This window comes from Salminus brasiliensis, chromosome 6 (assembly GCF_030463535.1).
Source record: "Salminus brasiliensis chromosome 6, fSalBra1.hap2, whole genome shotgun sequence".
In the NCBI taxonomy this organism is placed as follows: Eukaryota; Metazoa; Chordata; class Actinopteri; order Characiformes; family Bryconidae; genus Salminus; species Salminus brasiliensis.
In genome coordinates, this window is record NC_132883.1 from 17,642,305 (window position 1) to 17,661,998 (window position 19,694).

Genomic DNA, 19,694 nt, shown 5'->3' on the forward strand with positions numbered 1-19,694 from the left:
TTAAGACTTACACAGTTTAAAATTACTGTTAAAAAAAAAACTCTTCTAGGTCTCACTTGTCTTTTTACGCAACTGAGCTGCTGGTGGCTGCATTATGCAAACACAAGAGCTTGGTAATTGAGATCCTGATTAATTATTGATTTCTGTAATGAAGTAATCATGAAATAAAGATTAGTTGGTCCAGTGTTTTCTCTTGGTAAAAGAACAAATGTGTATATTCTCTTGCTTAACCGTTTTGACAAGTTCATTAATTGTGTCTCAACCTGACCAAATGGAATATGATCTTTTTACTAAGTTGAGGATGTGTGTGGCTGTTGTCATAAAATAGAGTACCACGCAAGACACGTCTAAAAGGCAGTCATCTAATATCATATATGTACATAGCATGTCAGTTAGTAAATACTTTCATGAAATGTCAGTATTCTCTTTTTGGATATGTGCCTTAAGTCTCAATAAATCTCAGTATACGTGAAATTTGGTTTCTGCATGGGTTGTTTGTGTCTCAGCACAGTCTGACATTACTGCCTCAGAATATTTAGAATGTGTTCCTATGTGGGTGGGATGTGAAGGAAGGCACAGCCAATGATGACGCAGTTTCTTCCCTTTGATGTTGATGACGTATTACATATTTGTTGCCATACTTGTAAAAATAGCATTTGATCTCATATGGCTTTTACTTTTTCAGTGTGAAGACTCTGTCAGTTGAAAGAAAGCCTACATTAATTGTAAAATTGTAAAACATTATTTTAACTGTTATTGCTTTTAAAAATCTATGCTAATACATTTAAACGAACAACCATCTGGTGGTTCTTAACAAAAGCTGAGACAATTATTGGATATTGGTTTTAATGTCTGTCGGTTTGACACCAACACTGCCATCTGGTGGCTATATTTGGTTTACATTCATGGGGAACCTAAATTCATTCAGAAACAGGAGTTTGCTGTTGATGTCTGTCTTCAATGTAAAGTTGAGCGGAGTGAGCCTAACTGGTTGCATATACTACACATTGGAATTAATTAGGCAGGCATTTCTGCCACTTTATATCTGTGAGAAAGTGTTACAACTCTTACAATAAATCGCAACAGAAAGGGCTGAGGATATTTAGTTGTTTTGTAAAAGGAACTGTAAAATAAATGTCAAGCCTATAGAGGGTGGTTTTGTGCTAAAAATACCAAACGTTATACACTGGATGGGGGTTGCTTTTGGAGGGTGCAAATGTTTGTGCACTTTTTTCTGTAGCTAATCAAACACAAAACACAATATTTTCAGCAAATTCTTTCAAGGTCTCAGACCTTGAGAAACAAATAAAGCCTGAGGCATGTCATCAGTTGTAATTAGAGACTGTCAGCTAAAATTTCAATAAAAACTATAAGTTTTATAGTTTCTTTGACTCTTCAAAACTTTTACTAATACCCCTCCCCCATACGACTGCAAACATCTGCATGAAAGTTTAATACAGTCATTTAATGAAAAAAAAAAAAAAACGCTGCCAACTGTAAAGCATGGTGGAACCAAAGTCCTGACTCTGTAAGGTGCCCAAACAATCACTACACTGATCATTTATTTTCATTTTTGTTTTGGCATGAAGGACAGAGTAACTGTGCATTAGGATTTAGTTAAAACTGTGTTTTTATGATTATCTACAGATGCTACAGATGTTTTCTTATTCTCAATAAAAAGGACAAATTTTGTCATTTGTCCATGGGTGCCCAAACATTGAGATACTGAGAAGTATTTTCTTACCGTGAAGTCAAAGTTAGCTACTTCATTCTTTATTTGCATTGCATGAATGTCATGTCTTAGCATGCCAAAATGGCAATGTTTAAACAAGCAAATAATTTAAACTATTATTTCAGCATCAGTGTCACATTAAAACAGATGCAAGCAAACATACAGTACAAAGTAACAAGAAACTTTGATATCTTGTGAGCTAGTTGGAAGAATACTGCTTAGTTCCAGATTTCTTCTGGAGCTCCCTAAACATAGATTGCTTAATTTCTTCACAAGCTCTCCTGATTTTACATCATTTAGCATTAATGTGCCAAAACAGGTGTTGGATAAACTATGAGTAATACTAGACTACCAAAAAGACTGATTTGGATCAACTTTCTGTATTAATATAATTTGTATTAAGTCTAATATTAATGTTGTAATGAGTAAGTTCATGTTCAGCACAGAATATTGTTTACATTGTTCACTTTTTAAGTAATCATGGCATAATTGATTGTTCAGGATCCCTTTCAGTTCTGTATTGCAATGAGTCAAAGAATGAAAGGCGGTTTTGTGCTCTATGGTAATGTGGATGCATGTCATCTTTCCCCTGTACAGAAAAACAATTGTTTTCCATTGCCTTGGAATGAATGCAAATGTGAGCAAAATCGAGAAAGGTTCAGTGGATTCTTCCATGCAAATGATACACTAGCAGTGAAAAGGAATGCCTCAGATATGTATTTGCCATACATTGGTGCTGGTAAACTGTTTCAGACAAACAATCTTTTCTCTTTTTTGGTAGATAAAAGCAAGAAATGACTTGTTTAGCTATAATTTTGAAGTGATAAAGAAGAGTGAGGTCGTTCAGGGGATTCCGTGAACAAAGTAAAAACTTGAATATAGAAATAAAAAGAAAATAAAACAGCATAAATGAAAAGTCATGTAAAAAGTGCCTATATATATATTGCTGGGTATTACTGATCATAGCAAAAACAAAATGTGATCAATTCTGTATATAAAAAGAATTAGCTAAACAAATAATCATAGGCTTTTGTAGATTTCGGATGGAAAAGTTATCTAATGGCATGCAGTGATATTTAGTGTTTTTTATATTTAGTGTAACGGGCTGATATCACAGTGTACATCCTAATGGTTTTACAGTTGATATGGCTCTGATTTGGTGTTTGCTGGTTTTCTTATGGAATTTAAAAGGTAGCCTAAAGAAAACTGATGAAACGTCCAGTTCAAGGCCAGATTTTGCTGGTAGCTGGTTTAGGATTGTCTAAGCTGGTCTTTGATGGTCAAAGCTGCTTCAGTTGGCCAGGCTGTTTTTTTTTTTTCAGCAGGGTAGTGAAATGGTAATCAAAACCACTGCTTTAAGCTGTTTAAGTTTATATAACTCAAACAGAAATTAATAAATTATTTTAGACTAAATGCTAAAAAAATATTTTGTCAATTCAAACTTAAAAAAAATGAATTCGCGTGGCTGGTTGTAAACAAAAATAAAAACAGCATTTTTTTTCAACAACAAAGATTTCAAATCAACTTTTGCCCTTTGGAAAGAATTAATATGGACCAATTTTTTACTATAAAAGTCTGCATGTCAGAATATAGTCTTGGAAATCAGGCTTTGCGCAATTTGGACTCATCGCAAAAGATGCTAATGAGACAGTCACGAGTTCCTGAGTTACGTCGGTGACTTACGGTGGATGGGGTGCCTGGGGGTGGGGGCTGAGGCGATGTAATTAGAAATGACGTGGTGAACGGAACCCGCTTTCTCCGTCTGACAGCGGCAGAGATGCCCGTAAAATCGTGCCAAATTTAGACGTTTAGCAGCGCGTTTAAGTTAGAGAGCAGTTACCGCCGGTGCCACGTAAACGTCACCCCGCTCTTCCTTCAAGATGTCAGACCCATCTTCATCCCCTCCGCCTGGACAGAAACCCGCTCTGAAGTCCACACAGAGCCGCTTTCAAGTGGCCCCGGTGGCAGACTCAGCATCAGCATCAGCAGCGGCAGCATCAGCAAGTGGAGCTCCCAGAACTCCGCCAAGATCCAGATCCTCGTCAGCAGGAACCGCTGCTGGCGGCGAGGAAGCCAAAGGTCGATTCCGTGTGGTGAACTTTCTGGACCCCTCAGGAGCTCCTGCTGAAGGAGCGTCTGATTTCGCTTTCAACGGGGACACAGTGAGGAGCGAGGCCAGCCTGCACTCTTCCACAGGAGGTCTCAGCCACTTCTCGGACACCCACTCCAGCACCTATTACCTACGAACCTTCGGTCACAACACCATCGATGCAGTCCCGAACATTGACTTCTACCGGCAAACGGAGGCACCTCTTGGGGAGAAGCTTATCCGGCCATCGCTGTCCGAGCTTCATGATGAGCTGGACAAAGTGAGTAGTCCACACAAGTTAGTCTTTAAAACTTTTACCTGTGTTTAAAACTCTAAAAGCTAAGTTTTCTTTCTAAAATGGGACAGTCTGGTAGAAATGAAATTGGGTTCCAATCATGGACCTAAACAGGACACTGTATGCATCAATAATTGAATGCACTTCATTGACAAAAGTAATTGGTCACTTAGATGTTTTTTTTTATTATCATTTTTTATTTGTTTTTTTTTTTTATGTATTTATTGTCATGCATGTTTGTTCTCACTTGAATGGGCTGTGTGATGTCAGCGACCTTACCCACACACTTGTCAGCAGACAATGGTCTTTCTTAGCAAGCCCACTCCCTGCGGCACCATGGACGCTTGGCCGGAACGCGGAGAACCCATAACAATAACCCAATGTTTGAGCACACGCCTCGTCAATGGCCTAGTGTCCCCTAGCTGTGGACAGAGCTGTGCAGTGCTCTTTTGGGGAGACACTCTGAATTGTTTAGGGGGGGGCATGCCATTAGCTTCGCTGAGTCACATGTAATCTGTCGAGATGTGGCAGATATTTACTCTGTCTATAAAAGGCTGCAGTCATTATACTAGGTGCTATACGCTGTCAAAGCACTGCACATTCTGTATGTCATGAAAACCACAGTCGTGCATAAGAAGAGCTAAAAGACCAAGGTAGACCAAGACGAAAGAAAAGGGAGAAGAGAAATGCCTGGAAAGGATACCAATACCAATTCACTACCCTGACCACTTCTGTTTAGTACCACTCAAATAGACTCCAAGACTTAGTACACACTTAGTAACGACAGGGACATCTGTACAAACTGGTGGGGCTATTCTCTGTTAGTAGCCAGCAGTGCCTTAGGCTTTTTAAGGGGTTAATGATGCTGTACAGACGAGTGAGGCATAAATTAGCACAGCAATTGGTAAAATGTAAAATGGCCTTTTTACATTAATTAGTTAAAGCTAGCTTTTGGCCTATATTTCTGTAGCAGCTTACAGTAATCAGCTGTTGCTCACGATTCACCCTGAAGACTCCTTATTTATCCACAATTACCATTTTCACCTTATGTGTTTCGTGATTATTGATTTTGGTGTAGATCACATAATTCACACCTATACATCTTTTATACCTAAATGCTGTGTAAATGGCTGAGGGTTTAAGTTTCTTGGCTTTATATATCTCTTCTTTATATGTGAACTGTAAATCGTAACAGTGCTTGTCTCATAACAGTGCTGTTAGATGTGAGTGTTACAAAAGTACAAGTTACAAAAGTAACTAGGGTTGTTTATGGCATTCAGAGGCTTATTCATATTCTCGCCTGGTCATCCACAGGAACCGTTTGATGAGGGTTTTGCCAATGGAGAAGAGCTAGCTGCTGCAGAGGAGGCTGCAGCAAAAGTTGTGCCCGAGTCCAAAGGAGGCACGGTGAAGTTTGGCTGGATAAAGGGTGTCCTGGTTAGTATGCATTTAGTTTGACGGTCAGGGCATATATGAAGTTTAGGCCATAGAATGACATACTGTACCATTCAAGAGTTTGTAATTGCTGTGCAGAAATGTTGTAATAAATGTTTTAGTTATATACATATATACAACTAGTAAGAAGCTAAGAATCGAAAGAAAATTTTTTTTGCAAATATGTGCAGAATGATGAACACTGCTAAAATGACTGAAGTTATAATGAATTAGTATCTAGAATGCAGCATGATCAGATTTCAATAGAGGAAATAACTGTGCATATACAGTATTAATTTATAGATTTAATCATTTTATTATTTTTATCATTTAATTTTATTGCCAAATCTTGATTAAAACATCAAAACTACATTAGTTGCTTATTATTATTTATTTTTCTTATATAAAATAACAACAGTGGTGTATTTACTTCCCGTGCAGTCTTAGCCCCACTCATTAATAAAGTAATAATTAAACATGAATGAATACAGGACTGTTTAACTGATGATACAGAAATTTCTCTTTAGGTTTCCATTATTCCAAGTCACAAGGATTGAAATGAATTTATCTGTAATCTCTACAGATACGATGTATGCTGAACATCTGGGGAGTGATGCTTTTCATTCGTATGTCATGGATTGTTGGTCAAGCAGGCATTGGTAATCTTCTGAAAGAACCAAGTTTTAACCTCTAAGGGATACAGTCATCATAACTGCAGATCTACAAACGTTTGCGCTGAAAATATATTGTTTCTTTCTTCGTTCTTTAGCTCTGTCATGTGGTATAATTCTAATGGCGGTTCTGGTGACCACTATTACCGGACTCTCGACCTCAGCAATAGCCACCAATGGCTTTGTGCGAGGAGGTAAGAATATTCTAATCTAGATATGGTGCCTTTACAGGTGTTTATGATTACTCAGATGTGTTCCATTGCTTAATTAGCACAGACATATGATATATAGGCTTGTGTTTAAGCTTTCAAACACCATTGGAGTCTGTAGTAGCCACTGTTTAACATTAGGACAGTCAAAGAAGCTATAATAAAGCTAAAAAATCAAGAAGAAAACCAATAGAGACATCAGTCAAACCTGGAATTACCAAAATAAACTGTGTGGAATATCATTAAGAAGATAGAACGCACTGGTGAGCTCGCAAATCACAAGGCCAAAGGAGAATTTCACTGCTGATGGCAGAAGAATCGTCTCTATTACTGAAGGCAGTAGCACAATGAATATGCTCAGGTTTCAGCAAATGCCTCCAAACCTATTGGGTGGTGCTTCATCCTACAGTAAGATAATGATCCCAAACATACTGCTACTGTTTTTCAAAGTAAAGAAGATTCTTGAATGGTCAAGCCAGTCAACTGATTTAAATCTACATGAGTATGCGTTCTATATGTTATCGTATCGAAACTAGCAAGAGCTGAAGATGGCTGAATTAGAGGCTTGGCAAAGCATCAACAGAGAAGATACTTAGCATATGGTGATGTCTGTGATTTGCAGACTTCAAGCAGTCATTGTACACAAGAGATATAAAAAACAACAGTACGATTATTGCTATGTCCCAAACATTAAGGTGCCCTGAAGTGATGGGCACTGTGTAAATAAGATGTTGTAATTTAAAAATGGTGAAACTGAAGTGTATGCAAATCTGCTTAAATTAAAGTCAGGAATGTGAACCTTAATTACGTCTAAATGGTATGATTAGAAATTGTAAACGCTGGAGCAGAAGGGCATATCAGGGAAAAATGTGTCTCTGTCCCAGACATTACTGGGGGCACTGTATTTGTCGGTGCTGTTGAAGTCCAAAAATTATTATAGAATTTTCAGATCACAACATTGGAGTAAAATGTCAATGGTTATCTCCTCAGGTGGGGCATACTACCTGATATCTAGGAGCTTGGGGCCAGAGTTTGGTGGATCTATCGGTCTCATTTTTGCCTTTGCTAATGCTGTTGCTGTTGCAATGTATGTTGTGGGATTTGCTGAAACTGTGGTGGAGCTCCTAGATGTGAGTATATACAAGTTTTGTTTGGATGGATTGGTTTAGTGGTTAGATGCATTGTTTTGCACTTTATCTAATATCTTTCCTGTATGGCAGAGTGTAGATGCTCTCATGACGGATGAGATCAACGACATCCGGATAGTTGGCACTCTTACCATCATCTTACTCCTTGGCATATCTGTGGCAGGAATGGAATGGGAGGCTAAGGTACTGCTATACATATTTTGTTTTTATATGTGTTTTAGTTTTTTTTTAATAATGAGCTGTATTTACCCTACTGTGAAAATGTGTACCACCTAGTTGCCTCTGGCATCTCAGCTGTACACAACAACAGTGACTGAAATGTCAATACATTGACTAAATATCACAATATTCATTAATACCGAATATTGACTATAGGCTAATAGGCTCATATGGGTGTTTAGTCATAGCTTGATCGATTACTTTTTCACAGGCCCAGATTGTGTTGTTGATCATTCTTGTGGCAGCGATCTTTAACTATTTCATTGGATCATTCATTCCCATGGAATCAAAGGAACCTAAGGGCGTCTTTGGTTATAATGGTATGGACTGGTTTGATTTTCTATGCACACACAAATGTGTATTGTGATTAATACTACTGTTATAACTATTGATTCACTTCCTTACTTTGATGCATACAGTGACTATTCATGCTGTACAATGATAGATTCTGCATTTACTGTACAGTCTGTACCATTGAAATCAATGTAAAAAAATAATAATAATAATATTGACAATGATAAATGTTCTTTTGTTTTATGTCCTTCACAGTTGCAATCATGTTAGAGAACATGGGTCCAGACTTCAGGGACGAAGAAACCTTTTTTTCTGTCTTTGCCATCTTCTTTCCAGCTGCAACAGGCATTTTAGCGGGAGCAAATATCTCAGGAGACCTATTAGTAAGCTTGGGCTTCCTGATCATTTAAATGTTAAAATAAGTAAATCAGGAATGTATTAGTATTAGCTGTATACTTCATATTAGTAGACAATATATAATATGTGTCCACAGTCTAAAACAGTAAAGGGAGCTTCATCAAGCTTTTCTCTTGCTGGCTGAAAAAAGCACTTCCTTTTTTTTATGAAATCCTGGTTTTAACCTAGTTTTTTTTTAACGTATAACCAAACTGTTTGTGTCTCTATAGGATCCACAGTCTGCCATTCCTAAAGGAACCCTACTAGCTATTCTCATAACTGGTGTTGTTTATATTGCAGTTGCTGTTTCGAACGGTAACAAATATGAGTCTATTTCATATGAGCATATTTTATGTTCTATATCCTTTCTTTAAAAACACACACAGACATTGTCACATTGCTAAGAATGGCTCATCTCTCTGCAGGCTCTTGCATTCTACGAGATGCTACAGGTGATGATAATGACACCATTATAGGCTCTCTGGAGAACTGCACAGATGCAGCTTGTACGCTTGGCTATGACTTCTCCATTTGCAAGGAGGGGGGCTGCAAGTATGGACTAATCAATGATTTCCAGGTATAATTTTACAAATCATACAAGATTCACTTTGGTAACCCATATGTGAGTAAAAATAACCAGTCCACAAGATGTAAAGATGCTATGCCCAGTAAGGTTTTTGCCCTAGAACCATACATACGAGCCAAGAATCGTTTAGTGACCTTTTGCCACTGGTAAATCAATACATCATCTCTCAGTTATGGTGAAGACTGCTAAATGATTTAATCAATTCCAGTGGATACAGAACGACTAAATGAAGGAGAAGCTGATGCAGTACTAAGCATGTGTTTTAGTATGTTACAGACAGATATTGTCACTCTCTTTATCACACTCTTATTACTAATTACAACTTAATATTTGCATCAACATAATATTTGTTATCCCTGATTTTGCTTTGCTAGGCCAGATGAGTCATAAAATGGAAAGGGTCGTGATAATGTCTTGTGCTTATAGTCATACACTGTCCATTCAGACTTGAATGAAGCCATTGATTGCCTCTTGTGTCTGCTGTTCACTGTGTGTGGTGATACCAATATAATAGACAAGTGGCTTACGTTTGTTTAGCAGATTTCCAACCACCATGATCCCCATACAGGCACAAAGAACTGAACAAGGCTCTTTGTGATTGTATGAGTTTTAGCCTCAGTCTTGCTTTTTTGGTGGACAATATATATACTAGTGTAAAAATTACATTCTATTAATGTGGAAAAAGTACAGAGAATTAGTGGAGACTGTGTCAAAATGGTACGTAAGTAAAAAAGAAATAATTACTATTCTCTACATTTCTTTAAATTTGGTGTCATACTGAACCTATTTAGTAAATATGCTCAACACATCATAATTACAACCACTCCACTAATATGTTTAATGCATGTTTCTGCTGGGCTACATTGTTTTGGTTAGGTCATGAGCCTGGTGTCTGTATTTGGGCCACTTATCACTGCTGGAATTTTCTCTGCCACTCTTTCGTCAGCTCTTGCCTCTCTGGTCAGCGCTCCCAAAGTGTTTCAGGTGTGTTTCTCTTGCTCTGTACAACAAAGATCAGCCTTGTAAAACATAACTAATAAAAATTTTAATGAATAAAACTGGCACGACCAGTGTGTGGCATAGATATTGCCCATGTTATACTAAGCGTCTTTTTCCATTTTTAACTTTAAGTTGCAACAATAGGAATACATTTTGTGCAATTGTGAACAATATGGATTTGTTTTCCTCTGACAGGCCCTGTGTAAGGATAACATCTACCCTGGCTTACGGATTTTTGCAAAGGGATACGGTAAAAACAATGAACCTCTGCGCGGCTACGTCCTCACTTTCTTCATCGGCTTGGCTTTCATTCTAATCGGTACGCTCACCAGTTTACTGAAGACATAACTGATTGTTAATGACATTTGGATGCGATGGATTCATGGATCTGACCCTTGCATGTACTTGTTTCCTTAGCTGAGCTAAATATTATTGCTCCCATCATTTCCAACTTCTTCTTGGCCTCTTATGCTTTGATCAATTTCTCTGTATTCCATGCATCACTGGCAAACTCCCCAGGTGAGTGCAGTAACATAATGAGTCAGATACTGAAACAGTTGCATAGATGCTTTAGGACATGCTTTACCTGTACTAGTGAATAGAATGGTAGATGTACAAACTGTATATTATTAACCTCATAACCTAAATTGTTTTGTAAATCTAAATCTTTACAACATTTATAAGTGTCACTTGCCTTTTTTAGTGTGAATATTAGAGTAGATCAACAGAAATGGCCAAAAAAGACATTTATGTAGGTCTAAACTTGTTCTATGAAGTAACCATTTCAGAAATGCAAGGGTTTTAGCATTTCTGCTCCTGAAGCAGCATTTTTGAGTTAATTGCCATAACCCCTATTGATTACATCACACAAAACACCACATTATTACATTATATCAGATTTCTTATACTCTAAATGTACTGTATCTCACCCTTACTATGGTACATGCAGCCGATTTCGGTGGATGAGGTGAATGAAACAGGCCCCTATTTTTGTTTTCTCTTATCTTGAATATAGGATGGCGTCCAAGTTTTAAGTATTACAATAAGTGGGTGTCCCTGGCTGGAGCCGTGCTGTGCTGCGTGGTTATGTTTGTAATCAACTGGTGGGCTGCCCTCCTTACTAATGTCATTGTTCTGGCATTGTACATATATGTCAGCTACAAGAAGCCAGGTACAGCATGCTTCAAGTTACTTTCCTATCATGGTTTGGGTCTAAGAATGAATATGAATGAATATACTCTACTATATACTATATGCTTTATATGCGTTATAGACGTTGAGCTGAACACTGCCAAATATACCTATACCGATACTAAACTAAACAACAATGGATCATTTTTATGCCCCAGATGTGAACTGGGGATCATCCACACAAGCGTTGATGTACAACCAAGCCCTGTCACACAGTCTGCATCTCACTGGAGTTGAGGACCATATCAAGAACTTCAGGTGATGAACATGTGTGTAAAGGGAAGAATATAATTGTCATTGTACTTCATTAGTGTCCTAATGGTACACTAGGTTTGTGTTATTGTTGTATTGACTCTGCACATCTTTTTATTTTTATTTCATACTTGTTACAATTTTAAAATTGTTGCTCTTTCCTGTCAGATTCCCTTGCATTTCCTCTTGATTAGAATCATAAGGATAATACATAAATTGATCTAATGGGTGGTTCTTACACATGTCCTCATGCAGGCAACAATAATAATAGTTCCAATATCAGGGCCTATAATAGTCTCCAAATGAGTTACACTTGTTTAACACCAAGGAGACATAAGGCAACAATATTATTATTAATTATCTGAAGGATTTAACAACATTTGTTTTATTGTTCTAGAAGCAGAACTTTTGTGACAAAAAGTACACATTTTTGGGTGAAATTGTGTATTTATTTACCCGATTCTCATTATTGGTCCTTCCTCCTGGTGGGAGGTTTGGGTTGGCATTTCAATGTCACACCTACCCTGGGCTTTGTCTCAGATTCAGTGTGTATCTCTATGAAACTCAGAGAGAAAATCATCCCAACATTTCAAGCATAATTGCACATTTAATATAAGACAAAATATGAAATGTTTAGGGGTGTCTCAATAGTCATCTAAGCATTGGCCCCATCATCCCAGTCACTGGGAGATCTCAGACTGATCCAGCTTCGGAGCATGATTTCGTAGACATCAGCAAAAAGTGTATATATATTTATATATATATATATATATAGGTATCTATGAACTACAAATGACAATGCACATTTGAATTCCCACAGACCACAGTGCCTTGTAATGATTGGCTACCCCAATGCAAGACCTGCACTACTTCATCTAGTGCATGCTTTCACAAAAAATGTGGGTCTGATGATCTGTGGTCATGTTCGCATGGTAAGTTCCAAAAATCTTGAAATCTTAATGCAAAGACAATTACTTTTCAGACATAATTGAAAATTTCATTGACTGTGATAAACAGTGTAGTATTTCTTAGCTGTGCTTGTGCTAATCTTAAGGGTTCCCGAAGGCCAAACCATAAGGAGATAATGAACGACCAAATCCGCTACCAACGCTGGCTTCTCAAGAAACGGATCAAGGCTTTTTATTCACCTGTGTTTGCTGAGGACCTCAGACAAGGAGCCCAATATCTACTACAAGTACAATTTCACAACAATGCATATGGCCCTGGTTAATGTTTTATTCCAGTGGTTGTTAATGTCCTTAGTACACCACACATTGTATTGTGATCTTTGTGCTCTTAAGCCCATAACAGTCAGCATTAGTTTTACATGGAGAGGTGGAGCAATGTAATTTTACTACAAGTCATCTGTAAAATGTGTGACTGATTCAAGCGGGATAAGAAATCTCAGCATTAATGACTGAGATGGGAGAGTCTACTCCATTTACGCACCTCCAAAAAGCGTGATGATCTTATTACCTGATATTTTCGTTTAAAAATTAGCTACATCTTCATAACATGTATGTAGGCTAATGGCTGCACTACACAATGACTAGCCAAAAGAGTTGTACCTCTAAGGAGTCCTTTGGCTTGTCCTCTGGATTTGACTGAGATTTGCCACATACTTGAACGACCCTGAGATTACTTTATAGCTCGTTTTACAGAAGGTAAACGGTGCCCGAATTTTTACTAATGTGGGAGCGCCCAGTCCATAAAAAAAGGCTGACATGGCACATTCGGACAGGATTAAAATCACTGAGAATATCACCCCATGTAAACCTACTCTCATGCAGATAGGGCTTAAGATAGCCACATTGTTTGAGTTATTAATGATTCAAGTATGCTAAGCAGAAACAGTGTGCAATGCATAATGTTAATAGGGGTGGAATCAAGAACTGTTGCTTTGTTTAATCATTTATAAATCAATGTGTTTTAGCATGTAACTTACTGCAACACACCAGTTAATGTGAATGTGACTGATTCTATTCTAAGGCTGCTGGTTTGGGACGCCTGAAGCCAAACACTTTAGTATTTGGCTTTAAAAACAACTGGCGGGATGGTGAAATGAGAGATGTGGAAACATACATCAACACAATTCAGTAAGTACATCTGGTTGCTAGTCATGAAGTGAGTATTGTCTGGTGTGGTTTAGGTGGCATTTGTCCCCCATTTTACTGAAATGTAGGCAATCACACAATCTGACACAAATCCAGCACATCATACTGGTAACCAGCTAATGTGTGTATCCAGCCATCCAAGTGATGTTAAAGAAAATCAAACCAGATGCCCTTTTTCGAAGTCCAATCCTACTAGGCCATAATGCTTAATTCATGTGTGGCAAACCAGTCCTTAATACTGACAAGTTTAATGATATTTTAATATCATTTTTAATGATGTGAAAAAAATGTACCACAGTCACAACTTCATTTGACAACAATATATATATAAATTAATAGCTCCAAAAAATCTGTCTTATCTGATCTTGCTGTGTTTGTGTTTTCTTTTTTGCTTGTTGATTTTGGTAACATAACTTCTAATTTTAAATCTGGATTTGAATGACAAACAATGTTCCTCTCACAGACATAACCTGAACAAGCCACTGAACGTTCACATGAGAGGACCTCAATGGAGCTGTTACAGAATGCATGATGTATTGCTGTTGGGACTGTTCCTAAAACTAAGGGTTATTAAATAAATGCAGGTCTACAATTAAGAATTGTTTAGTAAGTCTAAAAACTGTATTAAAAAGTTGCAATCTTTGTGGGCCCCTGTCTGTCCTGGGCTCTTGGTTCGACCTTGTTAGCATCAGTCTCGGAGGTCTAGCGCAAAACTAATGAATTATTTTGGTTGACTGACACATCCTTATGCATATGTTTGTAGATATAGATTGTAGTTTGTAGTATATTTCTTATCAGATTATTGTGAAATCCATCTCTCTGACATTACAATGTGCAATACCCCCCACATGTGCAATTAAGATTAACATTCCATAACTGTATAACGTTATTCACATATTCTGTGTTTGTTTTAGTGATGCATTCGACCTACAGTATGGTGTTGTTATTATAAGACTGAAGGAGGGTCTAGATATCTCCCATATTCAAGGTATATTGTCAATGGTCTCTCTTTATGCAATTGTCATCAATTAGACACTAGCTATTCATTTGTTATTACCAGTGTGATAAACATATTTATTTGTCAATGTTTTTTTTTTTCTAAACTATCATTATCTCATTGTCATTCAGATGAATTTCTGTCATCTTATGAGAAGGCTCCAGGGATGAAGGAACTGTTGGTGGCCATCAGCATTGGAAAAGAAATTGACAGTGATTCTTTAAAACCATCGTCTAAGGCCACGAGTGGTCAAAGCAGCCCACTCATTATCAGAGGTCAAATATAACACAAACTTTCTACAAACCCATAAATCCAGAGTGATAGTTGAGTGAAGTTGACTGTTCACTGTGTCACCATTTGTGTCAGAAGATGTGCAGAGATTTCTTGAGGGTCTCCAGGATTATACCTTTTGAAATACCTGATTGGTTCTATTATGAAATGTATTTTGGAGAGTTTATCTGTGTTAACCCTGTACTTTTGTGATATACAGACACCAAGAGTCCTTCTGTGCAGCTTAGCAGTGCAGATGAGAAGCTGCTGGCAGCCAGTCAGCAGTTCAAGAAGAAACAATGCAAGGGCACTATTGATGTTTGGTGGCTATTTGATGATGGAGGTAAGTTTAATGAGAATAAGATATTCCTTATGCTTTTATATACCACAGTACTCCTTATTCTGCACACTTTCATATATTAGCTTTGGTATCCATCCATATATTTACTGAATTTCTTAATTTGGTTGTTAAGAGAAACATAACTCAATATTGTAGGGTTGACGCTGCTGATTCCGTATTTGCTAACCAACAAGAAAAAATGGAAGGACTGCAAGATCCGTGTATTTATTGGTGGAAAGATCAACAGGATTGATCATGATCGCAGAGCGTAAGTCGCAAAAACATTAAGTGTTAACAGCAGCTGTGCTGAGCAGTTACATGAAGAGGGGTTGGGATCTACTGGAATGTTAAAGGTCTAGGCCAGAGGTCATCAAATCTGGTCCTTGAATTCAGTTTATAGTTATGAAATTTGTAATTCTTGGTGGGTGTGGCACTACATGGCCAATTAATTACATTAACTGCTCCCTTAACTTTCAGCAAACAGAAATCCAGGGCTGGAGACTGGATTCAAGGTCCAAATTTGATTTAAAGGGAAGTGCAATTATGTTCCTTGGTCAAAAAAGTAACCAACATGTGTTTCATAATGCTGTACTATTTTTGATTACAGAATGGCTGCATTACTGAGCAAGTTCAGAATCGACTTTTCCGACATCACTGTTCTTGGAGATGTCAACGTTAAGCCAGAGAAACATAAGTAAGCTGACAGTCCTTTATTTTGTCCATGTGGATCATCTAGATGTGTTCTTTGTAGGAGACAGATAGTGGTCTAACGATCCCTCCCTTGCAGTAAGGAAAGGTTTGATGAGATGATAGAGCCATACAGACTGAAAGAGGAGGATATGGAGCAGGAGGCTGCTGAGAGACTGAAGGCTGAGGAGCCATGGAGGATTACTGATAATGAACTAGAATTGTACAAGGCCAAGGTGAGACTGTATGGGCAGTAGCTTTGAAAATGTATTCCTTCTAGTTTGTTCACAGAAGTCCTGCTTATTGTTTTAGGTCATAAGGATATTTTTACTACAGGTACAAACAATGTTTATGTATTCATAATCATGTCAGGATTATTGTATTATAAGGGGTCACCTGATCACATGATCATGGCTGTATATTACTGTTGATACAAAAACGCTTTCAAATTTTCACTTAAAGCCCCTGGCTACTGGTTTTAAATATTTAATAGCAAAGAAATGCAATAGAATAAGCATGCCCAATAATGTGTTATATTATATTATCATATTATATATATATATATATATATATATATGCTGCACCATGCTGTCACCCATGACTTCCATTAATGTATTTACACATTTACATTCTGCCTCCTGTACGTTCTGCACCATTTAAGGTGGAACAGAAAATTGCAGTTAGAAGCCTTGCGGGTGCAGCCACGTTTGTTTGCACTGCCATAAATCACCACAATCTGAATTTAAAGGCAGAAATGTTGTCAAATAAAAAGGAATTTATAAAATGTTATTGGAGAATTTCTGAAGCACAGCCAACAAAACAGAGAATGATGAGGAAAAGACATCACAGGAGTATATATCCAGCATGGAGTTTGCACACAGCTTGCACATTTGACTGGCACTTAACTTATGTGGATTAACACAAGTGTTAGCTGGGGGGAAACAGGTTAGATAAACTAATGAAGTTAAAGTTGATTGCCGCATCACATTCGAATGAATGCACGAGAAGTATTTATCGAGGTAAAAAAGAAAAATCATTCTCTAAAATGACCAATATCATTTTCCCCCTGCAACATTCATTTATTAAATACCTGAATAACAGTTAGAACAGAATCATGAAAATGAGTAGACAGGGGCTTTAAACATTAGATCAAATCTCTTTAAACCGACATCCTTCCTTTCTATAAAGGCACTGCCATGTAAGGTTTTCTTACACCAGCACTGATATATTAATGCTACTTGGGACCCTCAACCCTTTCCACCCTTTCTTTCAATTAGACAAACCGTCAAATCAGATTGAACGAACTGCTGAAGGAGCACTCGAGCACAGCAAATCTCATTGTCATGTAAGTAACTGTTTTTAAAAGCCACATCTTTATGAGAGTTACTCTGGAACCAGGTTGCTCCAGTATATAACCTATATACCACTGATATCTACAGATTATTGATATCTACTACTAAGGGTCAGGCAATGTTTAACTGCTCCAGACATCATTCAATAAAATGACCAGAAAATTGGGGCTGTTTTAATGCATACATCAAAACAATTTAATCATCCTTTTTTTTACCTTAAAGGAGCATGCCACTCGCCAGGAAGGGAACGGTGTCTAGCGCCCTCTACATGTGCTGGCTGGAGGCATTATCTAAAGATCTCCCACCCATTCTGCTTGTAAGAGGGAACCATCAGAGCGTCCTAACCTTCTACTCATAAAAGCATGCAAAAGCCTTTTAGAAGCACAAAGACAGTGTTACACTGTTACAATCAGTATGGCTCTGTGGTGACTTGCGTCTTGTCAAATCTTTTGTTTCTTCACATGAAAATTGTTAACCCAGTTTAACCTGCTAACTAAACAACATATCTACTTATCTGTTGTATTCCAATTAGGCTTTTGTTTTTTTTATATACAGTGGCATGCAAAAGTACGGGAACACGTCTGGTCAAAATTTCTGTTACTGTGAATAGCTAAGCGTAAAAGATGATGTAATTATAAAAAGGCACCGAAAGTTACAAATGACACAGTTTGCTGGTATTTAATTGAATCCATTGTTCGTTTTACCAGTGAAATGTTTTCTTTGCCCCTGGTCCTTTATAAACCTCTGATGCTGAAGGAAGGGTTTTCCTATGAAGGTCATATTTTGGCAGGCTTCACTGCACAGTAGAACAGTGCACCACCTCTCCAGAGTCTGCTAAACCTTCCTAGAGATAGTCAGGGGTTTTGATTTGCGGTTCTGGCAGTTCTCTCTGAAGACTTTCTTGGTCTTCCAGACCTCAACTCGGCCTTCACCGTTACTGTTAACGTCTTAATTACGTCAGGAACTGAGGAAACAGCTACCTGAAAATGCTTTGCTGCCTTTTTGTGTGTATCAGCTATTTTTCATTTGAGGTATTTTGCTTAGAGGAGCTTATGGCTGCTGATTGTTGCAACAAGGTTTGCGGAGTCAGAGTACTTAACCATCTTTTGGGTTGACCAACAGAGTACAGAGTGCAGTTCACAAATCTTGCTTAAAATGAAAAGAATTATCTTGAAGCCAGCCGCCCAACTATTCAATGAAACAGAAGTTGATCGGGGATGCCCAAATTTTGCAAGCCACTGCAAGCCACAGGACTATAAAAAATATGACCAGAGATACTATACTATACTATTATAAATTTACTATACTATATACTATAGATACTGTATTATAAATAGGCTGTTCTGAGGTGGCTTCTGAAGATTTAAGGAAGCCCATCCACCCTAGTTGTATTATTTTGTATGCAAGTATATTATAATATTTTTTTTAACAAATGTTAAGGTAAACACAATAAAACTGTAATTAACTACATACAGGGAAACATACAATACTGAAATGGCTAAACAGTCTGTATAAATAAATAAATAAATGAATGAATAAATACAAAAATTAAGTGGCACGTGCATCATTTCTTGCTTGTGTTTTTGGAAGCAACATCATCAATGACATCCTCATAAGAGATCTTTTGGCCAGTTGCATGATATTCATAATATGTTAATAGTCTTATGAAACAAAGCAAGCAACAAACTTAAGCTTATACTGTTTAGGCTAGAAACGGCCCTGGGCTGTTGGATATCATGGCCCGACACTAAACATTCAATCAGAAATGGTTGTAGCACTGCAAGTTTTAGGACATTGGTGCAATTTCAATCACAAGACTATTCCATTACATCATGATCCCCTCTGTCTCGCCTGCGTATTAAAATGTAGTCTGCATGCATGTGATCTATTCATTTGGTCTGGTTAGAGCTGTCTTCACACCGCCGGCCCTGTTACAACATTGCGATGTTAATTCTGTTCAAACTGTTCCTGCTAGCTGTAGCGCAGAGCACCTCTAGGCTTTTATTTGCCAGCTTGAACAATGCCATCTGTCACCCTGCTGTCAAAAAGATATGTCTGACATAACTAGTGTGAACCATTAACAGTGCATAACCAGCACCTGCTTATGTCCTGTGCGTGGCCATCAAAGTAAAGAGCACTGTAAAAAGAAGGTGCACTCATCTGCTACACTGAGCACTGAGTAAATAAATGCATTTTAACAAGGTTACTGTGTTTTGTGTGATGTCTCGGGCGCGAGCCTAGTTGAAATGTGATATTCTGTCTATTGCAGTGCATTAGCATGAAATCTGCAGTCAGTCAAGGCTATTACAGTGCCCTTTTGTCTCTCAGGAAAGCAATCATGCCTGTGAAACCAATTTTGGACCTGTGAAATGTACACAGTGTGGGTTGATGAAAACAAAGACGAGCTACTGATGTTTCA

General features: G+C 37.7%; 1 protein-coding gene across 1 annotated transcript; it reads left to right on the forward strand.

The window, feature by feature from the left end:
• The first annotated feature begins 3,475 nt into the window (after positions 1-3,475).
• Positions 3,476-18,823, forward strand: LOC140557445 (solute carrier family 12 member 2-like). The gene is made up of 26 exons (XM_072681880.1): positions 3,476-4,101; positions 5,431-5,553; positions 6,134-6,209; positions 6,320-6,415; positions 7,421-7,560; positions 7,651-7,761; positions 8,009-8,117; positions 8,347-8,474; positions 8,718-8,802; positions 8,913-9,064; positions 9,950-10,057; positions 10,268-10,391; positions 10,490-10,591; positions 11,088-11,243; positions 11,422-11,521; positions 12,336-12,447; positions 12,570-12,710; positions 13,505-13,611; positions 14,544-14,617; positions 14,758-14,901; positions 15,117-15,239; positions 15,393-15,504; positions 15,844-15,930; positions 16,024-16,159; positions 17,201-17,268; positions 17,498-18,823. The coding sequence occupies exons 1-26, from the start codon at positions 3,613-3,615 to the stop codon at positions 17,631-17,633; spliced, it is 3,339 nt and encodes a 1,112-aa protein (XP_072537981.1). The 5' UTR covers positions 3,476-3,612; the 3' UTR covers positions 17,634-18,823.
• Positions 18,824-19,694: the final 871 nt, after the last annotated feature.